Below are 21,560 nucleotides of genomic sequence, written 5' to 3'. Positions count from 1 at the left end.
CTTACTTTCCTTCGGTGACGGATAAGTGGGGTTTTCTCCAAATCTTTCTTGGTCTTTTATCGCTCTTCCTTTCCTCGAGAATCTCGCTTGAAAGACAGGAGAAACAGCTTCTTAGACCACATGAATACTATGAAACATGGACACAAGCAATGTGATTATCACTATTCGCTCGTGTTTTTGACATTAAGCTTGCGGAGGAATTGGTTTCGCGGTCGTTTTAACTTGAGCAGCTCGTTAAACGTTTTCGTGGGAAATGGTAAGTTTTCTCGCTTTTCCTAATCCATTTTATTCGTGTAATATCTTAATTGCTAATTTTGCGTACAATCCATTGCATATTTAGTTTATTCCCATTTTTTGCAAATCAAACAACGAACTGTATTTCTAATACCCGACGTAGTAAACGCAAATCCTTTCGATCAACCAGTTACGCCATTTTTGTTTCAGGACCTGGATAAACCTGCCCTAGCTTCCAATCAAAATTTTTGTCATCGTCTTGTGAAGGTGAGTATTTCTGCATAACATCAGACATTTTAGTAGTGATATTAATTATAAGGTTTGTCTCGACAATATTAAAGAACGCGCAAATGATGCCCAGTCAATTTTGCTTCGTAATCACATACCTTGTGGCGAATGCATATTCTTATCTTGAATCCTTCGGTAGCCATCTTCATCAAGTAATTTAACCCTATCCACTGTTTTTGATCTAGACATCTGAAATTGTTTGAGTTTTTTGGGTAAAGTGCTATTTAAGTAAGTCAATTGCACTTTAACTTGTTTAATGTTCTTCATTTTACGCAACACGATCTCGTGGGAGAACATTCCTCAGAACGATCGAACGAGCGTAATAGATTCAAGACCTGATCTTATTCGCTTGACGCTAGTCAGCATGGTATTTTATTGAAATGTGGCTACAGATTCGTATCTTAGCAAGGCTGTCCTTCAGTGCTTGTTTATAAACAACGATGAGTACTCTCAGCACAATTTACCTGGGTCTCTAAAATAGTACTGCGTCATAGGTATCGAGGACAGTGGGTATCAAGATAATTACAAATGCATGGCATGACTGGTCCCTTGGTTTTGTTGACTCCATGATAACGAGACATTTTATACACTAAAGCAAACACTTTATGACCTCTATCACTGTGTTACTGATCATATTTGGAAACAAGTAATAGACAAGAAAAGCTAAAACGTTCCCAATAATCCAACTAAATGTAAACGAATGTTAGGCAGGATTACCTCTCCTTTTTAATTTTTTAACACTACAGTCTCCATGGAAATTTGAAATCTTTGTCGATCATTGTTTAAAGCCATTTACAATCTGCTTTGCCCCAACTTTTTAGTCCTAAAAGACGACAAGCAATTATCCTGTGTCGTACTAGTATGGTGTAAAGTAGCCATTCTGTGTATAGAAATATTATTTTGTTTGTTGTGAGCTAGAAGGTCATAAGTTATGCAGCCTCTTTCTAATATGTTACTCAGCTGGCTTTCATATGTCTTCTTTCATGTACACATGTGCGATTCCCAATACATTGGTGATTTTGGGCATAGAACACGAGTCAAATTTCTACAATATGATTCTTAGCAATGCAAGAAACCAATAATATTCTATTGATACCAAGAGGTTTTTAGTCTCAATTGTATACCCCTTTATTACGTACAAATGTGAAGAATTGTAGAACAAATTAACAATGGAAAAGTTTTGACTTTTTGCAGTAATTATGCCTTGTCACACAGTGGCTTCCTTGGAAATTTCCACATACACCAGGACAATTATATTTCAAGATCATTTACTTTTTTCTAACATTTTGACATTGAAATTTATGTTGTTATTTTTGTTTTGAAAAACAGGTGGTGGCTTTTGTTTTATTTTTATGTGCTCATGTTCAGGTATGTAAGTCAATGAAACATTCAGTCCAATTTTACAAATTGAAACAATTTATTATTATTATTGCCATTAATATTTATAATTTTTTATTTTTATTTCTTTCAATATTTTGTACTTGTTGTTATTTTGGTGATCAAATTTCTTTTAAGACAAAGCTGAAAAAAAAAATTTCCTTTACCAAACTTGGGTGTTCTTGAGATTTTGTTCACATGATTAAATTTTTATTTACAAATTTTTGTAATGTTATTAATATTGCACACCATACTGAAACCAGTGGGCTTTTGTATTTCTTTGTGAAGCCAAAGCTTCCAGGGAGAATTAAAATAATTAGTTAAAATAGAATGGAATTAATAGATTAATAGTCAGGGTACTTATAATAAAGGGCTGAAAGTAGAAATTTGTGCAAAACAAATTTCAAATTTGGGGTTTTTGCAAAAAATTATGATTAAGTAATAACAAATTATTTATTGTTGTTACTTTCTGTCTTCTTGTTTAGGCTACAAAGCCTGCTGGATATTGCAGTAAAAATCAGTTTATTGTTGACCATATCCATGCAAATGGGAGTACATCTTGTGAAGATTGCGAGATATGTCCTCGAGGACAAGGACTCTCACATAGATGTGGATCACGTATACCTTCAGACACAATGGTTAACTGTGTCCCTTGTCCTGATGGAGTCAGCTTCTCCAGTGGAGATGACACATCTAGCTGTGCTCCATGCTCATCTTGTGTGGAGGGCCAGGTTGTGCTCCAAAAATGTACATCAACACATGATGTCGTATGCGACAAGAAGTGTTACAGTAATGATGAGTAAGGCTTAAAATTCCTGTTATCAGCTATTTTACCACCACAACAATCATATTATTTTTATTGCCATGAAAAAGTTACTTTAAAATCCTTTTCATTAATTTTTAACAAGGAGTCTCGATGATAATTTTATTTTTCCTTATTGTCCTAAATAATAAAATTTCTTGTTCCTTTAATTTTGATTTAGGATATTATGCCACATACATGCAGTGTATAAAATATGTTGTAATAAATAATTTATTGTCATATTGGGTCCATTGTATCTATACATCTGCTGTGTTTGAGATGGTGGCATCTGTGACTACTACTTGACTATAATATTTGTGATTTTGAAGGACAATGAGGCTGCTATAAACACATTCAATAGCATAAAGATTCAGTTAACAATTACCTTATTTAGATCTCAAGGTTGGACAGGAAGGACCGTGCATGTTAAAGATAGTGCAGGCTAAAATTTGATTCCCTAGTGTCATATTTTTCCTCTGTTCCGCTCATACAGCACTCCATTGTGATTGTGATACCTGCATACTCATTATTTGAACAGCATTTCCATAACATTATAATTTAGGAACATGTCGAAAGGAGAGCATGTAGGTAAAGGGCGAGGGGTTTAAATTTGTACCAGGCCAGATCACATACACGTCTTTTGTTTCAAGTCATTGCACATGCATCCAGTTATTGTTATCTTCCACCTAAGAAGGGTTTGGCTGGATGCATTCTGATTTGGCTGTGCATTGTAATTTTTTGGTAGTTGCTTGTATAAGCAAAAAGTGTAATGTAAGTGGTTTCAAAAGTGCCATGTGTTGATGATTGTTCATTCGGAGAACTTAAAAGTCAATGAAAAGTGACCTTAAAAGTGACCTTAAAAAAGACCTTAATTCACTTTTCTTGCTAACAAGTTAATTACCAGCTGTCACCCTTTAACTGTTCCCCCTTAATTGGGAACACCTCTGCTTCTGAGTGACCTCTCCAGTAAGCAATTATTCATATTTCGTATTATTTCATGATTTTCCAGGTACTTTGATACAAGTGGCAACTGTCTGCCGTGCTCAAAATGCTGTGGTGATGAAGATAAGGTGGTGGAGGAATGTAAATCCAATTTGGGAGCTGGATCAGACATGGTCTGCTCTTTTAACCAGAGTGCTAATCTATGTGATATAACCACAACAGCATCTGGACTCTCCAGAAACACAACACTTGCATCATCCACCAGCAATGCAACTTTAACCCCAAGTGTCACCACCAGCTTACGAAGTAATGTTCAATCAGGGAGCTCACATGCAAGCAGCCAAACTGTGCCTCGACATCTGTTTGAAGGTGACGAGTCTGGAGCCACACGTGAGAAGGTCGTCTTTGGGGTCTTTTGGGTGTGTGCTTTTGTAATGTACATTTTATGTAAGAGATGGATCCTGAGGTGCAGAAACTGTTCTGGAGGTAACAGTGATGTGGAGACAGGAAATGCCCCCCATGGAATTGTTGATACTGAATTAAGGGATGTAAACAACACAGGCAATAATGGTGAGGATGTATTTACATGTAAAAATCAACGTTTTCTTTGCAAAAGAATTAAGGGAAATTACACACACTAAAAAAGTGGCAATCACTCAGGTCATTATAATCACCTGCACATACATAGTGGAAGTAAGTGGAACCCTGCTTGTAGTTATGGCCTATTCCCTTAAAAAGAGGAAATATGAGGCATGGCCTAGCTTAGTAGGGCCATAATACTATGTTAAATCTTTTTGACAAGCTATTAGTAGAAAATAAGTCCAGAAGAAGAATGCAACTACATTATGGAGTCCAAAAATGCTTGGGACATCTTCAAAAATGTGTGCAAAATAGCTTCAATTAAAGGAGCTTGTACCTCATATTTTATGATCATTTTCTTTCTTGCGGCCTCTCAAGTGTCCCCCACCACTCTAATGAATGTGAAACTGACTGCAGCTTTTCAGAATGTTTGTGGATTTCAAATCAACATTTTACCAAGAGGGGTGACAGGCTGTTTTGAAACCACTTGTGCTTTATTAAATTGACTTCATTGTCCTAACAATTTTGTCCAATTAATATTCTGAATACAGAAAATGAGAAACTGAAAGAAAATTAAATGGAAGGTCAGGCATGTAGAAATGTTAATTATGTCAATCAAAAGTTAACTGCAACATACACAAATGCCCTAGGCCAATCTGGTCTTTGCACTTTTTTTTGAAAGGTCAGAGAGCTGAGGCGAAGACACTTAAACTTGTCCACAAGGTTACTGGAAACTCGCAGCATTAAGGCTGCCGAATTTCCTGCTTAAGCTAGAAACACATGCAACCTGTTATTCGCTAAGGAATTTGAGGGCCGTGTTAAAATAATTGCTCTCCCCTTTTGTAACACATCCAAACGTGGTAATTGTTATCGTGAATTTCAAGCTTATAGATCATAAACATTTCTAGCAAATTTTTATTCCTATGAAAAGCATCTTATTCTTATTCTTCTTTTATATCTATTGATAATTAATTTAAGCACGTGAATTAATTAAGCTTGTGGCTGTGGCTGTACTTGGTCATGAATGAAGTATCCATGTGTATCAATCTCTCTAGTAGTGTTAGTGCATTATGAGCACACCTACGTACGTTTCCTAAACTGTGTCTTTTCTTGACAGGTGTGGAAGGGACATGTTAAGTCACTGGTAACAATAGAGTGTTTTCGCTCATGTGACCAGCAGCCATATTTGCATTTATACTAAAACAAAAAAGGAGAGTTTTCATAAAAATAGAGTTCAATTCTCAAGAGAAAAATTTATTAAATCACTCCTCCAATATGGTCGCCGTGACGTCACATGAACAGTGACATTCTATATTACAGGCCTTCTGATATTACGCGATGGTGCGATTTCGCACAATCGACCTCAAATCGCATCCGATCGCACAATTCACGAAAAATCGCATAATTCACAAAAGGACGCACAAAATTCTCAAAACGAAACATGAATCAACACGTTTCTTAGAAATTCCTGCATAAATACGCCATTTTTAAGATGATTTATCTTGGAAAAAGGCTAAAAACCTTTGTCATCTTCGATTTCGTAAACATTCGAAGTTCAAGGCTTTATTTTTCATGTCGGGGACCTGGTACGAGTCTCCTTCTATTGGTGCAACACGAACATCCCCTTATATACACACCACTGAAATGACACAGTTGCCTTCTCGTAGAGGAGAGATTTGTGAAAAATAAGTTGTAAGTTTTTCGGGAAAATGTAGTTTCTTTCGTTGAAAACTGATAAAAACTTACTCATGGATAAGTTTGTTGCGAAAACGCTCGCTTTTTCTTCGACGAAGAAGGAAGTTCCCGCCTTCCGCCCAATCTGACAGCTCACGATCGAGCAAGAAAGTACGTCACAGGTACGCTCCACGTGGACGATGGACTGATGTTTTTCTCTTCGTGCAATATTAGGGCCTTTTATACGAGAGAAAATAAGCTGCGGCTTACTCTGGCCACGGGGTACAAAATACGCAAAATGAACCATTTATACGAATATATATTCCCAGGTCAATATATATATATATATTTTTTTTCTTTTTTTTTTTTGTAATTTGCAACACAACAATATAACAATGTACATAAAGAATAAAATCAACTAACAACGAACAGCATACTATACGAGTCGCACGTACTAAAGTACATATATATATATAAACATAACAACAATTAAGATGGGGGGGGGGGGGGGGGGTTAGTATCAAACAGAAGAGCAGTTTTCAAGTTTCCATTGCCATTCAATTTTCCTCTACAAAGTTGGGCGTCTTAGAAAGTGATTTACAAGTGTATAAATAATATTTGGTGTAAAGAAGGAGAATATCTAGTCTGCGTTCTTGGGCGTTCGTCAGTTTGCATTTTTCCTCCTTTATATGGAATAGAATCTGTTCATTCGGGGGAGTAAGTTTTAAGTTGCTCAGATTATTGAACCATTTCACAATATCGTTGTAAAATGAGGACGTAGTAGAACAGTCCAAAAATGTATGAAGTATAGATTCTTGACGTGAGCATAGAGAGCATTGATCATCGACGGTAATTTTAAATCTTTTCAGTTCTCGCTTAGTAACAGTTATCCTATGCAGGAGCTTAAATAAGAATTGCCTTAGTTTATTATCTTAAGTTATTTTATATATCTTTTGAAAGTTAGCTTTCCAGGAAACAAACGAATCAGGGAAGAGTTGTTCCCAAGCTTTCACACCAGTAGGCACACCCAGGTCAATATAAGCCGCGGCTTGAAAAAGACGTGAACGTAGATTTTGTACCATTTATACGGGGTGAACATTGGAGTCTTCTGTAAGCCGCGGCCAGAGAAAGCCGCGGGTTATTTTCTCTCGTATAAATGGGGGTATGGCCCTATTTTGATTGACCATCATCGGAAGTTCGTGGTTGACAAGCACCTTTATCATTCATTTGGCATGTTAGCTGTGTCCTTTCAACTTTTAACGTGGTGCACCAGTAGTGCAGAAGACCTCATTTTTTTAATTTATCCCAACTAATGTCGATCGAGATACGTAATTACTGTTCCTTTGTGTTCAAAATGTCTTTAGGGCAGCAAAAAAGTGTTTTTCTTAACCTGAAACCTTATAAAACAAGCTTAAAATTGCTGAGAAAAAAATCGCATAATTTACATTATTTATCGCATAATTGGCCTTTCTAATCGCACAATCTGCCCTGAAAAAATCGCATAATTTGCATTTTTTAATCGCACCCTATCAGAAGGCCTGATATTATTAATTTTTGTTTTCTTCATACCAGGAAGTGGCACCAAAGAAGGGGTGACGACAGCTACCAGAGGTCATCAGGATGAAGGGAAGGTTGAAGATGAAATTGATGAAAACGATCAAGAAGAACATGGTGATGATAATGATGGTGACGACGACGAAGAAGAAGAAGAAGAAGAAGAAGAAGAAGAAGAACCGAAGGGACTTAGCAAACCCTTGTTACGCAAGGTACGTTTTATGACTCTATTACTTTTGAGTTTGACCATGACAAACAATGCAACTCGTGGTTGCTTTTACAGAACTATGCAACTCAACATCTTTTTTAATGTAGCAAAAGCGTGGCCTTACATGCATGGGATCACATTACCAGAAAGGGAGGGGAATTACTTATCTCAACAGTAAGTGCATCAGCATGACTACTTTCATCAACACCACCAAATGGAGATTTAGTGACAGGGTTTTCAAAAGGCTCCCTGTGGGGGCAAAGTACTGTTGCCAGCTCTTAGACCAAGTAACGTTCCCTTGGTGGCAAAACTTGCAACCCAGACAGGATCCCCAAAGTCCAGGTCATGCAAGAAGGTGTCTGTATTAAACAATCAGAATTTCTCAGGATTAGTTTGGGTCACCAACATGGCAGCTACAACATCAAGACATGTTAGTCTCTTTATTTATAATCTTCGTTAACTGAAGTATTTCTTCCATTATTCAGCAGGAGCCAGTACAGAGCTCATCTGTTGATTGTCAACATCAAGATAGGAGAAATAAAGGTATCGTAATAAATCTTTTCGAAGTATTATTTCAATAAGAAAGGGTTTAGTCTAAGTAACAAGAAATCACCTCTTACTTTGTACCTGCCAAGAATTGATGCATTTCTTGACGTTTGAGCAATGCTAGGAAATTTAAACCGCACCGTCTTCTTCCACTGCTTTGAACGGATTTTGACAAAACACTGACCCCTCCTGACCCCCTATAAAATTCATAGGAATAATAAAAATAGAACAAACTACAAACTAACAAAAGTAAACTTACCTAATACCAGGATTTTCGAATTTGCTCGGAAGATCATAATCACAACTACAAATACGGTAAAATTTCATGCTACATGTAATTCTTGTCTCGACACGGAGCAAATGTTTTGGAATTGAATTGAAAAGCTCTCTCTCCTAACTTTTCGGAGCAAGTGGGACTTCGTCAGGGGAGAGGGGTGGGGAGAGAAAGAGAGAGACATGTGGCACGCGGTCTGCTCCCGGGGGGTTACTATATAGGTATGTGCAGCCCCAAAGGGTAGGGTTTTTCAGCCGTTTTGGTCATAAATAGGGTATCGATTTTGGCCAATTTTTAGCCATTTTGGTCATAAATAGGGTATCCATTTTTGCACTCTAGTCTTGAATTCGTTTTTTATTTAGAAGCATACTTCTTTATCATGTAACCTACGTAATAAAAGCAGATAAACATTGCCTTTAACATTGGTCTGAACTAGGGAAATAATTATAAGGCAGGTCTGCACCAGCTAGGGTATTGATTTAAGGGTCAGGTCATAAATTGGGTATCAAATTTTTGGTCAGGTCATATTTTTAGGGTAGGGAAAATCGCAGATTTTGGTCATAAATAGGGTAAGGGGCCGCTGTACAATTGTCCTGTCGTTGTACTTCACACGGACGCCCCAGGTAAGTCTTCTTTCATGATTGTGTTGAAAATCTTGAGAGACTCCGCAAAACGCAGCTGGAAATTTTAACAGTTTAATTTTACTCAAAACACAGAGGTGCTGAAGTACATCACGGTACATGTATTCTGTAGTATCGTGCAACTGCAGCTTACTGACTCAATCTCCGGAATGTTCTAGAAGGTAAACATTCACGATCTTTTCCAAAAATAACAATTTTTTTTTCATCCAAAAAATATTAATATGGGAACAGTTTTTAGAAAGTGCCAAAAACAAAACATACACAGTCACTGAAAGCTCTGCAACTATTCGCTAGGAGTGTAACTTTCCAACATATGATGATACCAGTATTTGCGAAATCTTTCAGTTAATTAACATTTCACTATTAATGAGTCGCTAAGGGTCAGTGGCATAAACAGGGGGGAAAGCCACGGGGGATATTCGCATGCCCAGGAGAGGGGCATGGGCAACTGAGGGTAATGATGATTACTCCTCCCCCCCCCCCCCCCACCCTTTGCAAGGCTTGTGAAACTAGAAAAGGAGGAACACAAATTCTCCTTTTATCTATTTATTTTTTAGATCAAGTATAATCATTATGTTAATCACTATCTTTTGGCAAAATTTGGGTAGCAGGGAAGGTAGAGCCTATGCCCCCTAGGGTAGCGGTGTCCCTAGGAGGACCCCCTAGAGTAGCAGTGTCTCTAGAGGCAACCTTACGTTAGAATGGAACATAGGGTGGACCAGAAGAGAGGTGCCCTTCTGGAAGGAGAATAGGTCAGATGGTGAGTTGTACCATCTTGGAGTAAGCAATCCGGACCTATTGCCAAGGAGGGCTGTCCCACCTACTGTGGGGTAAAGTGCAGCCCAGGGTGCACTTCCCTGCCACCAATAAGTAAGTAAAAAATGTAAAAGGACACACCTAGTGTTGAGTTTTCTAAATTCAGCTAATTTTTTTTTTTTGTAAGTTAACGGTGGTAACATGCGGAATAATATAATGTACTGTACATAATTAACGATGAGACAAAATACCCAAACTAAAAAAAAATAGATGAGAATAGTATAATAAAAGAATTTGCATGACAAAGCACAGCCATGGCAATTAAAGGAGACAAAGTTTACAGTTGGGTGGGAGGGTGGGAAAAATGCGATCTTAAAGAGAGCAACTCAAGGTACTTGCTTGAAGAGCAAAGCTGAAATGTGGCTGACTAATGGTATGGGGGGTTTACATAAGGTGAAACAGGTGAGAATCGTGTGATGTTGTGGAAAATTACTGGAAGCTTTGGCAACCGCTTTAACATTGTAAAAGTGAAAGTACTTTGACCTAAAGCCTCAAGCCTTGATTGCAAGGGTGAGGAGAATAGAGTACACTAGGGACAAGTGAGGGAAAAAAAAATAGTACTCCCTTAGGGCTCATTAACCCCAGTTAAGAGCTTAAACTTATAATTAACGTGAAATCAATTGGCGATACCTTCAGGTAGATGTATATGCATTTCGCCGGTAAAATTATAAAATAGTAAAAGGTAAAAACTGTTAAAATGTTTGACTAAACGTTTTCGATCTTGCGATCATCTTCTGAAGATGAAGATGATCTCAAGATCGAAAACGTCTAGTCAAACATTTTAACAGTTTTTACCTTTTACTATTTTATAACATGAAATCGTTTGCCCTCAACATCAATGAGGAGCTGCTGAGGTAAGAGCGGGAGTCCTGCTCCCAATTCTTCAAAGGCCAAATAACTTTGTCCGGTGGATAAGTCATGCCAAGAGAAAATAAAGGGGGAAGAGAGAGCACATCCCCCATACATACCCTTTTCCGTTGGTAATATGTCTCAAGTTATTTTTAGATCGACTCCCACGCTGTACATGCATATCCCAAGGGGATTAGGCAACAGCCATTCGTATGGCGGGAATGTGTTCCGCGCGGATAGCCCACGCTCAGAGAACACACTCGTGCCATACGATTGGCTGTTGCCAGATCCCCTTGGGATATGTACAGCGTTGGAGCCGATCTAAAAATAACTTGAAAGGGTATGTATGGGGGATGCGCTCTCTTTCCCGCTTTATTTTCTCTTGGTCATGCACTATCCTTGAGTTTCACTCTCTCTATATTTTTTTAAAAAACTTTCACTCTCTTCAAAGATTTCAGTATTTGCCCTCGTGATTGTGAATATGCACACTCTAAGCACTTCTATTTAAAAGGTATGGAAGAAAATCTTGGTCAACCATTCTACGTGAAGCCTGTGGTAGAAAATAGCGTAGTTTTTTTTATCAAGTAAGCGCATACGCGTACCAGTAATTCTTCAAAGAAATGCTTGTAAGTTTATTCGCATATATCATTATTAGTTTATTTACATCTTTTACTCTATCTGTTACATCATTTTTTAATATTTCCTATGAATTTTGTAGGGGGTCAGTGGGTGGTCTGCAGACCGAGGGTCAGTGTTTTGTCGAAACCCGTAATACAAATGTTTTGTAGAATTCTCATGGTGAAAAGACTTAAGCACAAATTGGGTCAGTCGGGTGTCATTATCCGGGCACAGCGTAGTTCGTAGTTCCGTGATCTTTGAGCTGCATCTAAGTCTGGCTCAAAAATTGAACTGACATAGTTGGTATGGGGAGATATATTTTAGGGGGCGAACTAGAGCAGCGAGGGGTCGAACTCGCAAGATCGCGAAACCACTGGCTTCCAGTGGTGCTAACTATGATGTCGCAAAGCGCCACCTTTCATTCTGCATGGAAATATGACAATCGTGTTGCTCCATTTTTTTTTTTTCAGCCTCAAAGCGTTTAGCAAGTCTTGTAAATCATGATCTGAACCTCCTGGAGGAGATCTGCAAGCGTTTGGATACAGCTGTTCCGGGATGTCATAATTACGAAGTCATAGCTCAAAATTTCCGCTTCGACTATTGGACGATAAAATCGGACTTTGGGGAGCATAAAAAAGGTCCATCCAAAGCTATGATTCTAAGTATTATTTCTCGTTATCCAAAAGTTACAGTAGAGAAGTTTGCGTCAGTTGTGGAAGAAAAAGCACTCCGCTGTGAAGTTGCTGAGTTGCTGAGGGAGTACGATTTGCGAGAAGATGAAGACGACGACTTTGAAAATTAATCGTAAGAACGTAATTGATATTGCATGAAAATTGTATAAAATTGTCTAGAAGTATCATTTTTATCATTTTTTAGCATTTAATCGATTTCATATCAATGGAGTGCACTACCGTGTATTAAATGATTTCCCGTTCGTAGAGCATGTTTTACATTTGTGGTTGGTTCATCGTGCTTTTGGACCAATTGCGATCGGATCACCTTGGGGTTCTTTGTAGGCGGATATGTTCGTCCAGGTGCTATTTAGAAGCTAACCCTAAGCCCCTTGGGGGGGGGGGGGATGTCGTCCCAAAAATCATAGCTCAGTTTTATCTTCCAGTTCAGCTCCTCATACGTCATAAAACTATGGAAACAGGTGTGGATGACCGACCTTCTATTGAAAGACAATATTTTTAGTAATTTTAGCTATTTCATTTTTCTTTTTTTATATATTTCGTAGGTCATCAAAGTTGCCACAGTTTTTGTAAACGTTATTTTAACAGCAGTTAGTTTTTTAGAAGAATTTGAAATATTTTTCCTTAACTTGGGCATTTTTAGGTACTGAGATGCTTTATATTTTAAAAATTCTTAGTGCTCAGTTAATAGACCTAATCGGCAAACCCAATGTTGTATCCAATTCAAACCCTTTGGGAATAAAACATTTTGTTCCAGGTTTTATTTCCATATAATTTAAATATGAATGCTACATTATCATGCAAATACAATACACAAAAAATGTTAGACCGGCAGATTTGAATTGGGTACAACATTGAGTTAGCCAATTAGGTCTAGATATGAGATCAAAATGTTACGCCTAAGTCGATTTTTGTTGGCAATATTAGTTGACTGACATCCTTTTTCGATTAGGTTATTCAGGAGACCTGGCTCCTGGGTGATTGTACTATTGATACGATTAAGGACAAATTTGTAGGAAAGCTATATTACAAAAAATAGTTTTCGGTCAGAATTTTTTAGTAGGTATTCCATTTATTTTCATGATTCAGAAACCATTGTAGCATACTTTAATTGGCAGTTCCCAAATATCTTGGGACTGGAATGTCAACTTCAGTATTTTCCTTCTAGTGAGAGTAAAATTAAAAACAAATTGACCCAAAATGACAGGGTGTTTTTTTGGTTGTCATCAAACAGACTTCTCTCTTGAGTGTAGATTCTGTCAACCCTTCCCAGTCCCCTCTAAAACCCGCTTTAGACCATCACAAAAATCGGGCACGGTAATAGCTCCGAAAGCTCGGTACAATACCTATACGGCACGGTAAACTTCGAACTCCGAATACTGTTACCGCGCCGCTATTTTAGAGTGCTGCGCCAATTTTGTGCGTTTAAAATCTTCATTTCTGTTTCATCAGGTGAAGACCTCGGCCTGGTCTTCAGTTACGGTTTTGCGAAATGGCAGGTGGACATACTTCCCGGTCGAAACTAGCTTTTTAAGACGTAGCCCATGATCCATTCAGTGGAGGTATTTTGCACAACGCCGAACGTTATAAAATCAGTATTTGATGGTAATAACTGTACATGTATGCAGCAATAACTAAAATATAACCATTTTAGAAATCGGCGCTTAGACCTAATTACTGAAGATATGCACTACCATTTCGCAGAACGCCGAACAGTTAGCTTTCAATGATATGATGGTAGTGGCACGTCTAAAGTAAGGGCCAAGCGTCCTTTCGTAAAATGGTTATCTTTTAGTTATTGCTGCACATATGTACAGATTTTACCGTCAAATACCGATTTTATAGTGTTCGGCGTTTGGTATTAGACGTTCGGCGTTCTGCAGAATAGAGCGTTTCCACTTGACGTCACGGCGGCCACGTCAGTGTTCCAAAACAAAGAAATGGTGGCCATGATGGTGTGCTAAACTAATCCTCCGTGAATTAAACTCTATTTTTATGCAAATACTTTCTTTTGTTTCGGTAATCCAATACGGCTGCTGGTCACGTGAGTGAAAAAGCCCCATACCCCTGCCGCCCATGATCACGAAATGACAAATAATAGCCCTTTTCACGGTTAGGTTTTCTCATTTGCATTACAATATAATCTAGGATACTAAATGGTGGTCATTTTGGAATAACCAGGGCACCTAGCGAAAATTATTTCCAAGATGCATAATTATACTGCATAGGCAAAAACTTACCAGAAAACGCTAAGAAAACATTTTTTTGAGCTTTTTAATTTTGCTGGGGAAAAATGGTGTTCCGCGCTTCTTGGTTAATTATGAGCAAAATTCCAGTTACCAGCTAAATAGTGAGGAAAACTCCCATGTAGCCAGCCGCCTTTGTGTCAGAAAAACGAGCAAAACAAATTAAGGCAAAGACAGCAAAACGCCTCAAAAGAACATAACAATCTGCTAAGAAACGTACAGAAAAAAGGCAAGGCAAACAAAGCCGTTACAAAGCCAGCTATCTCACTGATACATGGCTCAATCTAACAGCTTCTCAAGGACAAAAAGGTCAAGGTCAAAGCTTTAAAAGCAGAATCACTTGCTCCTACTATCGACAATCCTCTGACGTTAATGCAGAGACAGGGTTCTCGACAGTTTTGTAAAGAAGCGGGCATATTTCTGAAAGCACTGGACGTGATATTTTTGGAGCCGCAAGGACCCTTGCAAGCGCCGAGGGCTCGAGCCTCCTTAGTGGGGGGTCAGGGGGCATCTACAAGATCAACCTTGGAATACAATTTCTTTTTATCATTTTGAGAAATGCCGCTAGCAGGAGTTTTAATAAAGACTAGCGGCTAGTTTTAGTAGAATAATCCACTGTTGTCATTGTCAAAATATCAATAAAAGCAAGGTGACACACGCTAACACCAACCCGGTGTGGCCAACACATCACGCATGCTCACAACCATTTCACCTGGTCAATTAGCAGCCATGGACAGCTGTTTCGGCCTTTTGGGCGTCATCAGCATGGCGTAGCTAACATACCAGGCGGGTGTGTTTGGCACCCCTTTAACTGACAGCTTTACATGCCATACATGTGGTAAGCTGGGTTGGGAACAGCAAAACTGTTCTCCCACTGCAAGCAGTGTGTGTCACCTTGCTTTTATTGTTGTTTTTAATTACGTGACACACCAATCTCTTAATGATGTTATGTGTTGGCCACACCGGGTTGGTGTTAGCGTGTGTCACGTTGCTTTTATTGTTATCGTCAAATGAATTTTAATCTTAGGTTTGAAAGAAACTGTCTTTTCTTTTAATCAAAATCTTCCCATTGACCCCTGGGGGCGTCCTGAGGTGTCTGCGGAGTAAATGGGTTAACCAGTCAGTCCCCTCGATCTATTAAATACTTCAGTTTAGGGAAAAAGTAGCCAAATTTGATTGAAATAGCCAATGCTTTTTGTCGGCTGTCGGTGCTTATTGCCTCTGTGCGCCCCAGCTTCACTTAATTTCATATCCGCAGTTCAATGTATGATTCATTTCATATCACCTCGTTCATTGATTCATTCATCACGGAGACATTTGAACCCACACACTGACCAACTCGCAACATCGGTGGCTTCAGAGCTCAGTTGGTTAGAGCGTCGCACCGGCATCGCGAGGTCACGGATTCAAACCCCGTTGAAGTTTTTCTACGCATGCAACTGCTAAAATTGCGTTCAGTTACAACTGCAAGGATCATAGCTTCACTTGAGTATTGATTTTGTGCACAAGTTTTAGTGTTCGTCTCTGTGATTCATTTCAGTTTAGCCAATGAGCATGCTGGAAATGTTGTGTTGTGTTTAGGGTTTGGTGGGGTCAGCAAAAGGCAAGTGAACTGTAAACCATAAGGTAATCCAGATCCAGGAGGCTTTCCATACTTCTCTTACCCAAAATATGTAAAAATGGAAAAAAAGAACCCTAAATAAATACAAATCGTTAGTCTTAGGCCGACTTAGGCCGGGTCGCTAAGCGATCTTCCAACGGTTTCGGTAATGCGGCTTGTGAATAAAGCCTCGTCCGATGGCTCTCGAAGCAAACGTTTGCTGAACTTTGCGGCCCTTAATTAATTCAAGGATCATATCTTCACTTGAGTCTTGCCTCATCCGATGGCTCCCGAAGCAAATGTCGACGGAGTTTGGCGGCCCTTAATTCCTTCTCAGTGTAGAAGCGGCTCGAATGAAGAGGACAAATGGGTAGCGGAGGTATCGTCCGTGATCTACGTGGCATTTCAAGGCAATCGAAGCCTTGGGAGGGAATTTATGGCTCTTTTCCTTCGATATCTCCGTTCGCCGGCTTCGTCTCGGTCTCCAACCTTGGGAAAGAATAGAGGCAAAACAAGAGGAACCAAAAACCACCTAAATCGCTCTTAATCAAACCAGAAACCGTACCAGAGACAAAGAAACACAAAACTGAAGCAAGGTAAGCTATTTTTTTTATTTTAGATCGTCACATTTTTGAATTTTGAGAAAAATCGCTTTCCTTATACAAATCCTTTTATTTCTACTCCGGCATAATATAGTATAGTCCAGCGCCCGGTTGTTCGAAAGCTGATTAGATTAATCCAAGATTAGCGTAAACTTTTGCTTATTTTGGTTTTTCAAGATTGGCTTCTTCTTATGTAAAGTTTTGCCGAATATCAGCGTTGAACAGCATTTGGGAATAGAGAAATAAACTCCTTAGTTAATTTTTAATCTTCCTTAGAGACTTGTATATCGCGCCAGGGCTACCTGTGGATCAACGTTTCCTGCCCAGTTCCTCTCACAAAACGGCCAACCAAGTCTCTCCCTCAATTGAAGGATTATTCTTCATTGTCACTTTCTTCCAAATGAAGTATTATCGTTCATTTTGGACACTGAAAGCTTGATAGGGATCATGGGAAATGAACATATTTCTTTTAAAAGCGGAACCCTAATGTCTGGACTCGCAGGACTCGAACCTGGGAACGTGTAATTTATAACCCCTTCACTTAACCACTAGACTACCACACCACTAACTGCGAGGATGTCATTTTTAGTTAATGTCAATAATTTTTTCTTCCAAAAGTGCCGCTGTAAACGTGTATTAACACCCGCTAAGAAGCAAGCTTACACAATGAAAAATGTCGGTTACCAAACTTCAAGAGAAAGCTAACCATTTTAAAATCAAGCTTTAGACTTGACCCTTATTCAGCAACGATTTTATATATATACTAATTAGTTTCTAGTCAGTTGATCTTTAGTGGTTAAGTGGATAAAAACAGTTACTTCGAAGTGGGTGCTCCGGGTTCAAATCCTGTCCAGGGGCTGCTTTTACATTTTTCTTTTTATTTTCTACCACAAGTCCTGGACAGAGTGGTCAAAATGGAGGATAATACTTCATTTAAGGCAAAGTGACAATGAAGGATAATTCTTCATTTGAGGAAGAGATCGTGTTGAAACGGTAAATGCCAGCAACCTCGTTCCCAGGGTCTCCCTTCTCTGCCTTCCTTGTCGTTGAAAAAAGAGACCATGGTTTCGGCTGGTCACGTGGCTTCCAAAATCTGGGTGCTTTTCCAAATATGTGTTGAGGGAGGGGTGGCGGTGTAGTCCTTCTCATCTGATTTTGTAAGGCGAACATCGAAACGTGTCACGACAAGGTGTTTTGTGTACTGCACATGGAATTCGACGTGAAAGGCAAAAAGCTGTTGTCTAATCCAGGGCCGTAGCCATATCAGGCAAACCGAGGCACTTGCCTCAGTCATTTTTTCGTGATTCTTTTATAACGTGATTCCAGTGTTTTCTTTAAATTGTTCTCTTCTAAACACCTAAAATACCTACGAAGAGAATGTAACCTAGGACATTGCCTCAGTCATTTTATTTTCTGGCTACGGCTCTGTAATCTATCAGACGGAACAGAAAATAAACTCGCGTCGTTCGAATTTCACTTACGACAGAGTGAAGGTCCGGATTCCAAGTTCCTTAAACAAGCTCAAGAGCAGTCGAATCGAAAGATAACTAATAATGCTTAATAGCTTGCGGAGAAAAGGTTTTGTCGTGCAAGTATGTTTTTAGTGTCAAGCAAACGGTGTGGTGTATTTCATGATGGTGTATTTTCTGCAGAAGCAATTTGAGCTACTACACTGTAAACAAAATTTTTTTCTTGTGTGACCGTTTATAATCGCCGCTCGACATCGAAGGTCTTATCGGTCGCAAAAGCTCTTGTTTTTAGCTTGACCTCTTTTTTGGGAATCTCCTGTGGCAATATAAAGTAAAGTAAAGTGGTGCACTTATATAGCGCCTTTTCACTAACGTCTCAAAGGCGCTTTACAATGATCAATTTACCCCCAGCGGACTGGAAGCATATAACATATATAACATTTACCTTGCTAAACGAATACGAGTTGCGGGATCAAAATATAACGAAAACCCTACACCAGCGGAAAAATGTTTGTCAAGGAGTGCTACGTGACCAGCCGCAACCACGGTCTCTTTTCTCAACGACAAGAGAGGCAGAGAAGAGAGTCCCTGGGAAAGAGGTTGAAATGTTAGCTGTTAAATAATTTCCACGCCGTAGAAATTAAGCCATGTGGAAACATTTTGATACCTTTTGACGCAGAGCAGAGTTTATTAATGATCTTTTCACTTTTCATGTTAATTTTAGATATTTGTACTTGTGTTTGCTTTCTCTTTCCAAGAGGGAATGTGGTCCTGATTAACGAAACAGCTGACACTCGGTAGTCATGAATATTCAATCGCGTGCGAATAAAGCAACAGTTGACATCCATCTCAAAAACCTTAGAATTATAATTTCTCAAGAACGTCGCTCTTCCTTGAACTCCTTGGTACTCGTTGAGCAAATAAAAGAGACATCTGTGAAATTTCGCTGACGCAAACGATATCCGCAGCTTTTCACCTTCCTTATTTCAATTTTTTAAAAGGAATTTTTGGTTGCACGCTAAGTCATTTACAATGAATATTCAATAGGTATATTTCCCCTCGAAATCTGTTCTACAGTGCATTCCTTACTGTTGTCATGCGGTTGGGAGAATAACTCCAGTACACAGAACTGCAAGCTGATACTTCATTACCTGTTGGTGATAATTTGTAGATGCTGATGAAATATTCTTTCCTCATTTTGAAACCTTTTATTGAAAAGAATTTTTAGTTTTAATATGTTGACTGTCGAGAGAGGTCGCTTTCCGCTTTCCCGCCAAATTCACATTTGCGTCAGCCGCTTCTCATATGACTTCGAACACGTGAATGAAGAGCAAAGTCCTTTTCTTTTCATATAAAAGAGTTTCTTTCATTGGTGAAATAAGTGGGATGATTAAGCACGCCCTTACGTAAGCTGACGTATTACTGAGTAAACCAATCATAGATATTGTACTATTTTGTAAATAAACACATCTGCAATAAAATTACGTTCATTGATTGTATCTGCACCTTTACTTTCCTTCATTGACGGGTAAGTCGGGGTTTCTAAGTCTTTCTTTGTCTTTGGTTGCTGTTCTTTTCCTCGAGAATCTCGCTTGAAAGACAGAAGAAGCAGCTTCTTAGGCCACATGAATACTCTGAAACATGGACGAAAGCATTGTCATTATCACTACTCGCTTTTGACCTTCCCGAGGAACTGGTTTCGCGTTCGTTTTAACTGGAGCAGCTCGTTAAACGTTTTCGTGGGAAATGGTAAGTTTTCTCGCTTTTCTTAATCCATTTGTTCGTGTGATATCTTATTTGCTAATTTTCATACAATCCATGGCATATTTAGTTTATTACCATTTTTTTGTAAATCAAACAACGAACTGTATTTCTAATACCCTACGTAGTAAACGCAAATCCTTTCGATCAACCAGTTACGCCATTTTTGTTTCAGGACCTGGATAAACCTGCCCTAGCTTCGAACCAAAATTTTTGCCATAGTTTTGTGAAGGTGAGTAATTCTGCATAACATCAGACATTTTAGTAGTGATATTAATTATAAGGTTTGTCTCGACAATATTAAAGAACGCGCAAATGATGCCCAGTCAATTTTGCTTCGTAATCACATACCTTGTGGCGCATTCATATCCTTATCTTAAATCCTTCGGTAGCCATCTTCATCAAGTAATTTAACCCTATCCACTGTTTTTGATCTAGACATTTGAAATTGTTCGATTTTTTTAGTGCTATTTAAGTAAGTCGATTGCACTTTTAATTAGTTGTTTAATTTTCTTCATTTTACACAATACGATGTTTTGGGCTAACATTCCTCAGAACGAACAAGGGTTACAAATAGGTTCCAAACCTGATGTTATTCACTTGACGCTCTTCAGCATGGGATTTTATTAAAACGTGGGCACAGATTCGTATCTTAAGCAACGCTGGCCTTCTGTGCTTGTTTAGAAACAACGATGAGTACTCTCAGCCCAATTTACTGTACCTTGGTCTTTAAAATAGTACTGCGTCATAGGTATCAAAGACAATTACAAATGCATTGCATGACTGAACCCTTCGTGTTGTTGACTCCGTGATAACGAGACATTTTATACAATAAAGCAAACACTATTGAATTTCTATCATTGTGTGGCAACGTTTTCCCCACACAGGAATGTTTCCATTTTCATGTAATGTAAATCTCACACGATTTATTACTGATCATATTTGAAAACAACTAATAGACAAGAAAAGCTAAAACGTTCCCAAGAATCCAACTAAATGAAAACGAATGTTAAGCAGGATTACCTCTCCTTTTTTAAAACCATAGTCTCCATGGAAATTTGAAATCACTGGTGATCGATCATTGTTTAAAGACCTTTAAAGCCATTTCAATTTCGATCCATTACAATCTGCCTTGCCCCAACTTTCTAGTCCTAAAAGGCGACAAACAGTTATCCTGTGACGTACTAGTATTGTGTAAATTAAAGTAGGCATTTTGTGTATAGAAATATTGGTTTGTTTTGCGCTAGAAGGTCATTAGTTATGCAGCCTCTTTCTTATGTTAGCCAGCTGGCTTTCATATGTCTTCCTTCCTGTACACATGTGCGATTCCCAATACATTGGGGATTTTGGGCATAGAAAACGGGTCAAATTTTAACAATAACCGTAACCCTCACAATGCAAGAAACCAGTAATATTCTATTGATAGCAAGAGGTGTTTAGTCTTAATTGTATACCCCTTTATTACGTACAAATGTGAAGAATAGGCCATTTTACAGTTGTTTGCTCTGCGACCTAGCCTATGAATGGCTGCGAGGCTGCCGGTGACCTTGCATTGATACAGCCCCGACTGCTTTTCTCATGCAAATTGTGTTGTTGTAATTCTAATTAGTCCGTATTAACATTACAAAAGCGCGGAGGTTTGTATCAAGACAGGGTCATCGGCAGCCTCGCTTCCATTCGTAGGCCAGGTAACTTAGCTAGAACTGTAAAATGGTCTGTTGTAGAACACATTAATAATGGCAAAGTTTTCACTTTTTGCAGTAATTATTACTTGTCACAGAGTGGCTT

General features: G+C 38.7%; 2 protein-coding genes and 1 long non-coding RNA gene across 4 annotated transcripts in view; 2 read left to right on the top strand and 1 right to left on the bottom strand.

The window, feature by feature from the left end:
• Positions 1-13,295, top strand: LOC138015128 (uncharacterized). Of its 2 annotated transcripts, none has more exons than XM_068862053.1 (8): positions 1-256; positions 445-501; positions 1,852-1,890; positions 2,385-2,698; positions 3,711-4,213; positions 7,469-7,662; positions 8,147-8,201; positions 11,873-13,295. In XM_068862053.1, exons 1-8 carry the CDS (start codon positions 254-256, stop codon positions 12,202-12,204), a joined length of 1,497 nt encoding a protein of 498 aa, XP_068718154.1. In that variant the 5' UTR covers positions 1-253; the 3' UTR covers positions 12,205-13,295. The 2 variants fall into 2 exon arrangements, with proteins under 2 accessions (XP_068718154.1, XP_068718153.1); XM_068862052.1 differs by having other exon boundaries at positions 8,144-8,201.
• Positions 12,430-21,560, bottom strand: part of LOC138015150 (uncharacterized) — a 154,183-nt gene continuing 145,052 nt past the window's right edge. Inside the window, exon 2 of the long non-coding RNA XR_011125500.1 lies at positions 12,430-12,570. This is a non-coding gene — a long non-coding RNA (uncharacterized lncRNA). The remainder of the gene's footprint in view (positions 12,571-21,560) is intronic.
• Positions 19,495-21,560, top strand: part of LOC138015146 (tumor necrosis factor receptor superfamily member 16-like) — a 9,643-nt gene continuing 7,577 nt past the window's right edge. The window contains exons 1-2 of the mRNA XM_068862077.1: positions 19,495-19,760; positions 19,948-20,004. Coding sequence (XP_068718178.1) covers positions 19,758-19,760; positions 19,948-20,004 — 60 coding nt within the window. The 5' untranslated portion in view covers positions 19,495-19,757. The remainder of the gene's footprint in view (positions 19,761-19,947; positions 20,005-21,560) is intronic.

Source organism: Montipora capricornis, chromosome 9 (assembly GCF_036669925.1).
Source record: "Montipora capricornis isolate CH-2021 chromosome 9, ASM3666992v2, whole genome shotgun sequence".
Classification (NCBI taxonomy): Eukaryota; Metazoa; Cnidaria; class Anthozoa; order Scleractinia; family Acroporidae; genus Montipora; species Montipora capricornis.
Note: the sequence above shows the minus strand (reverse complement) of the source record. Positions and strands in the feature narration are given on the sequence as shown.

Bases quoted from the DNA above. Each gene is read 5' to 3' on its own strand.
- LOC138015128 (XM_068862052.1), top strand. The intron at 7,663-8,143 runs GTACGTTTTATG...TCCATTATTCAG, and splicing joins GCAAACCCTTGTTACGCAAG to CAGGAGCCAGTACAGAGCTC. The intron at 8,202-11,872 runs GTATCGTAATAA...TTTTTTTTTCAG, and splicing joins TCAAGATAGGAGAAATAAAG to CCTCAAAGCGTTTAGCAAGT.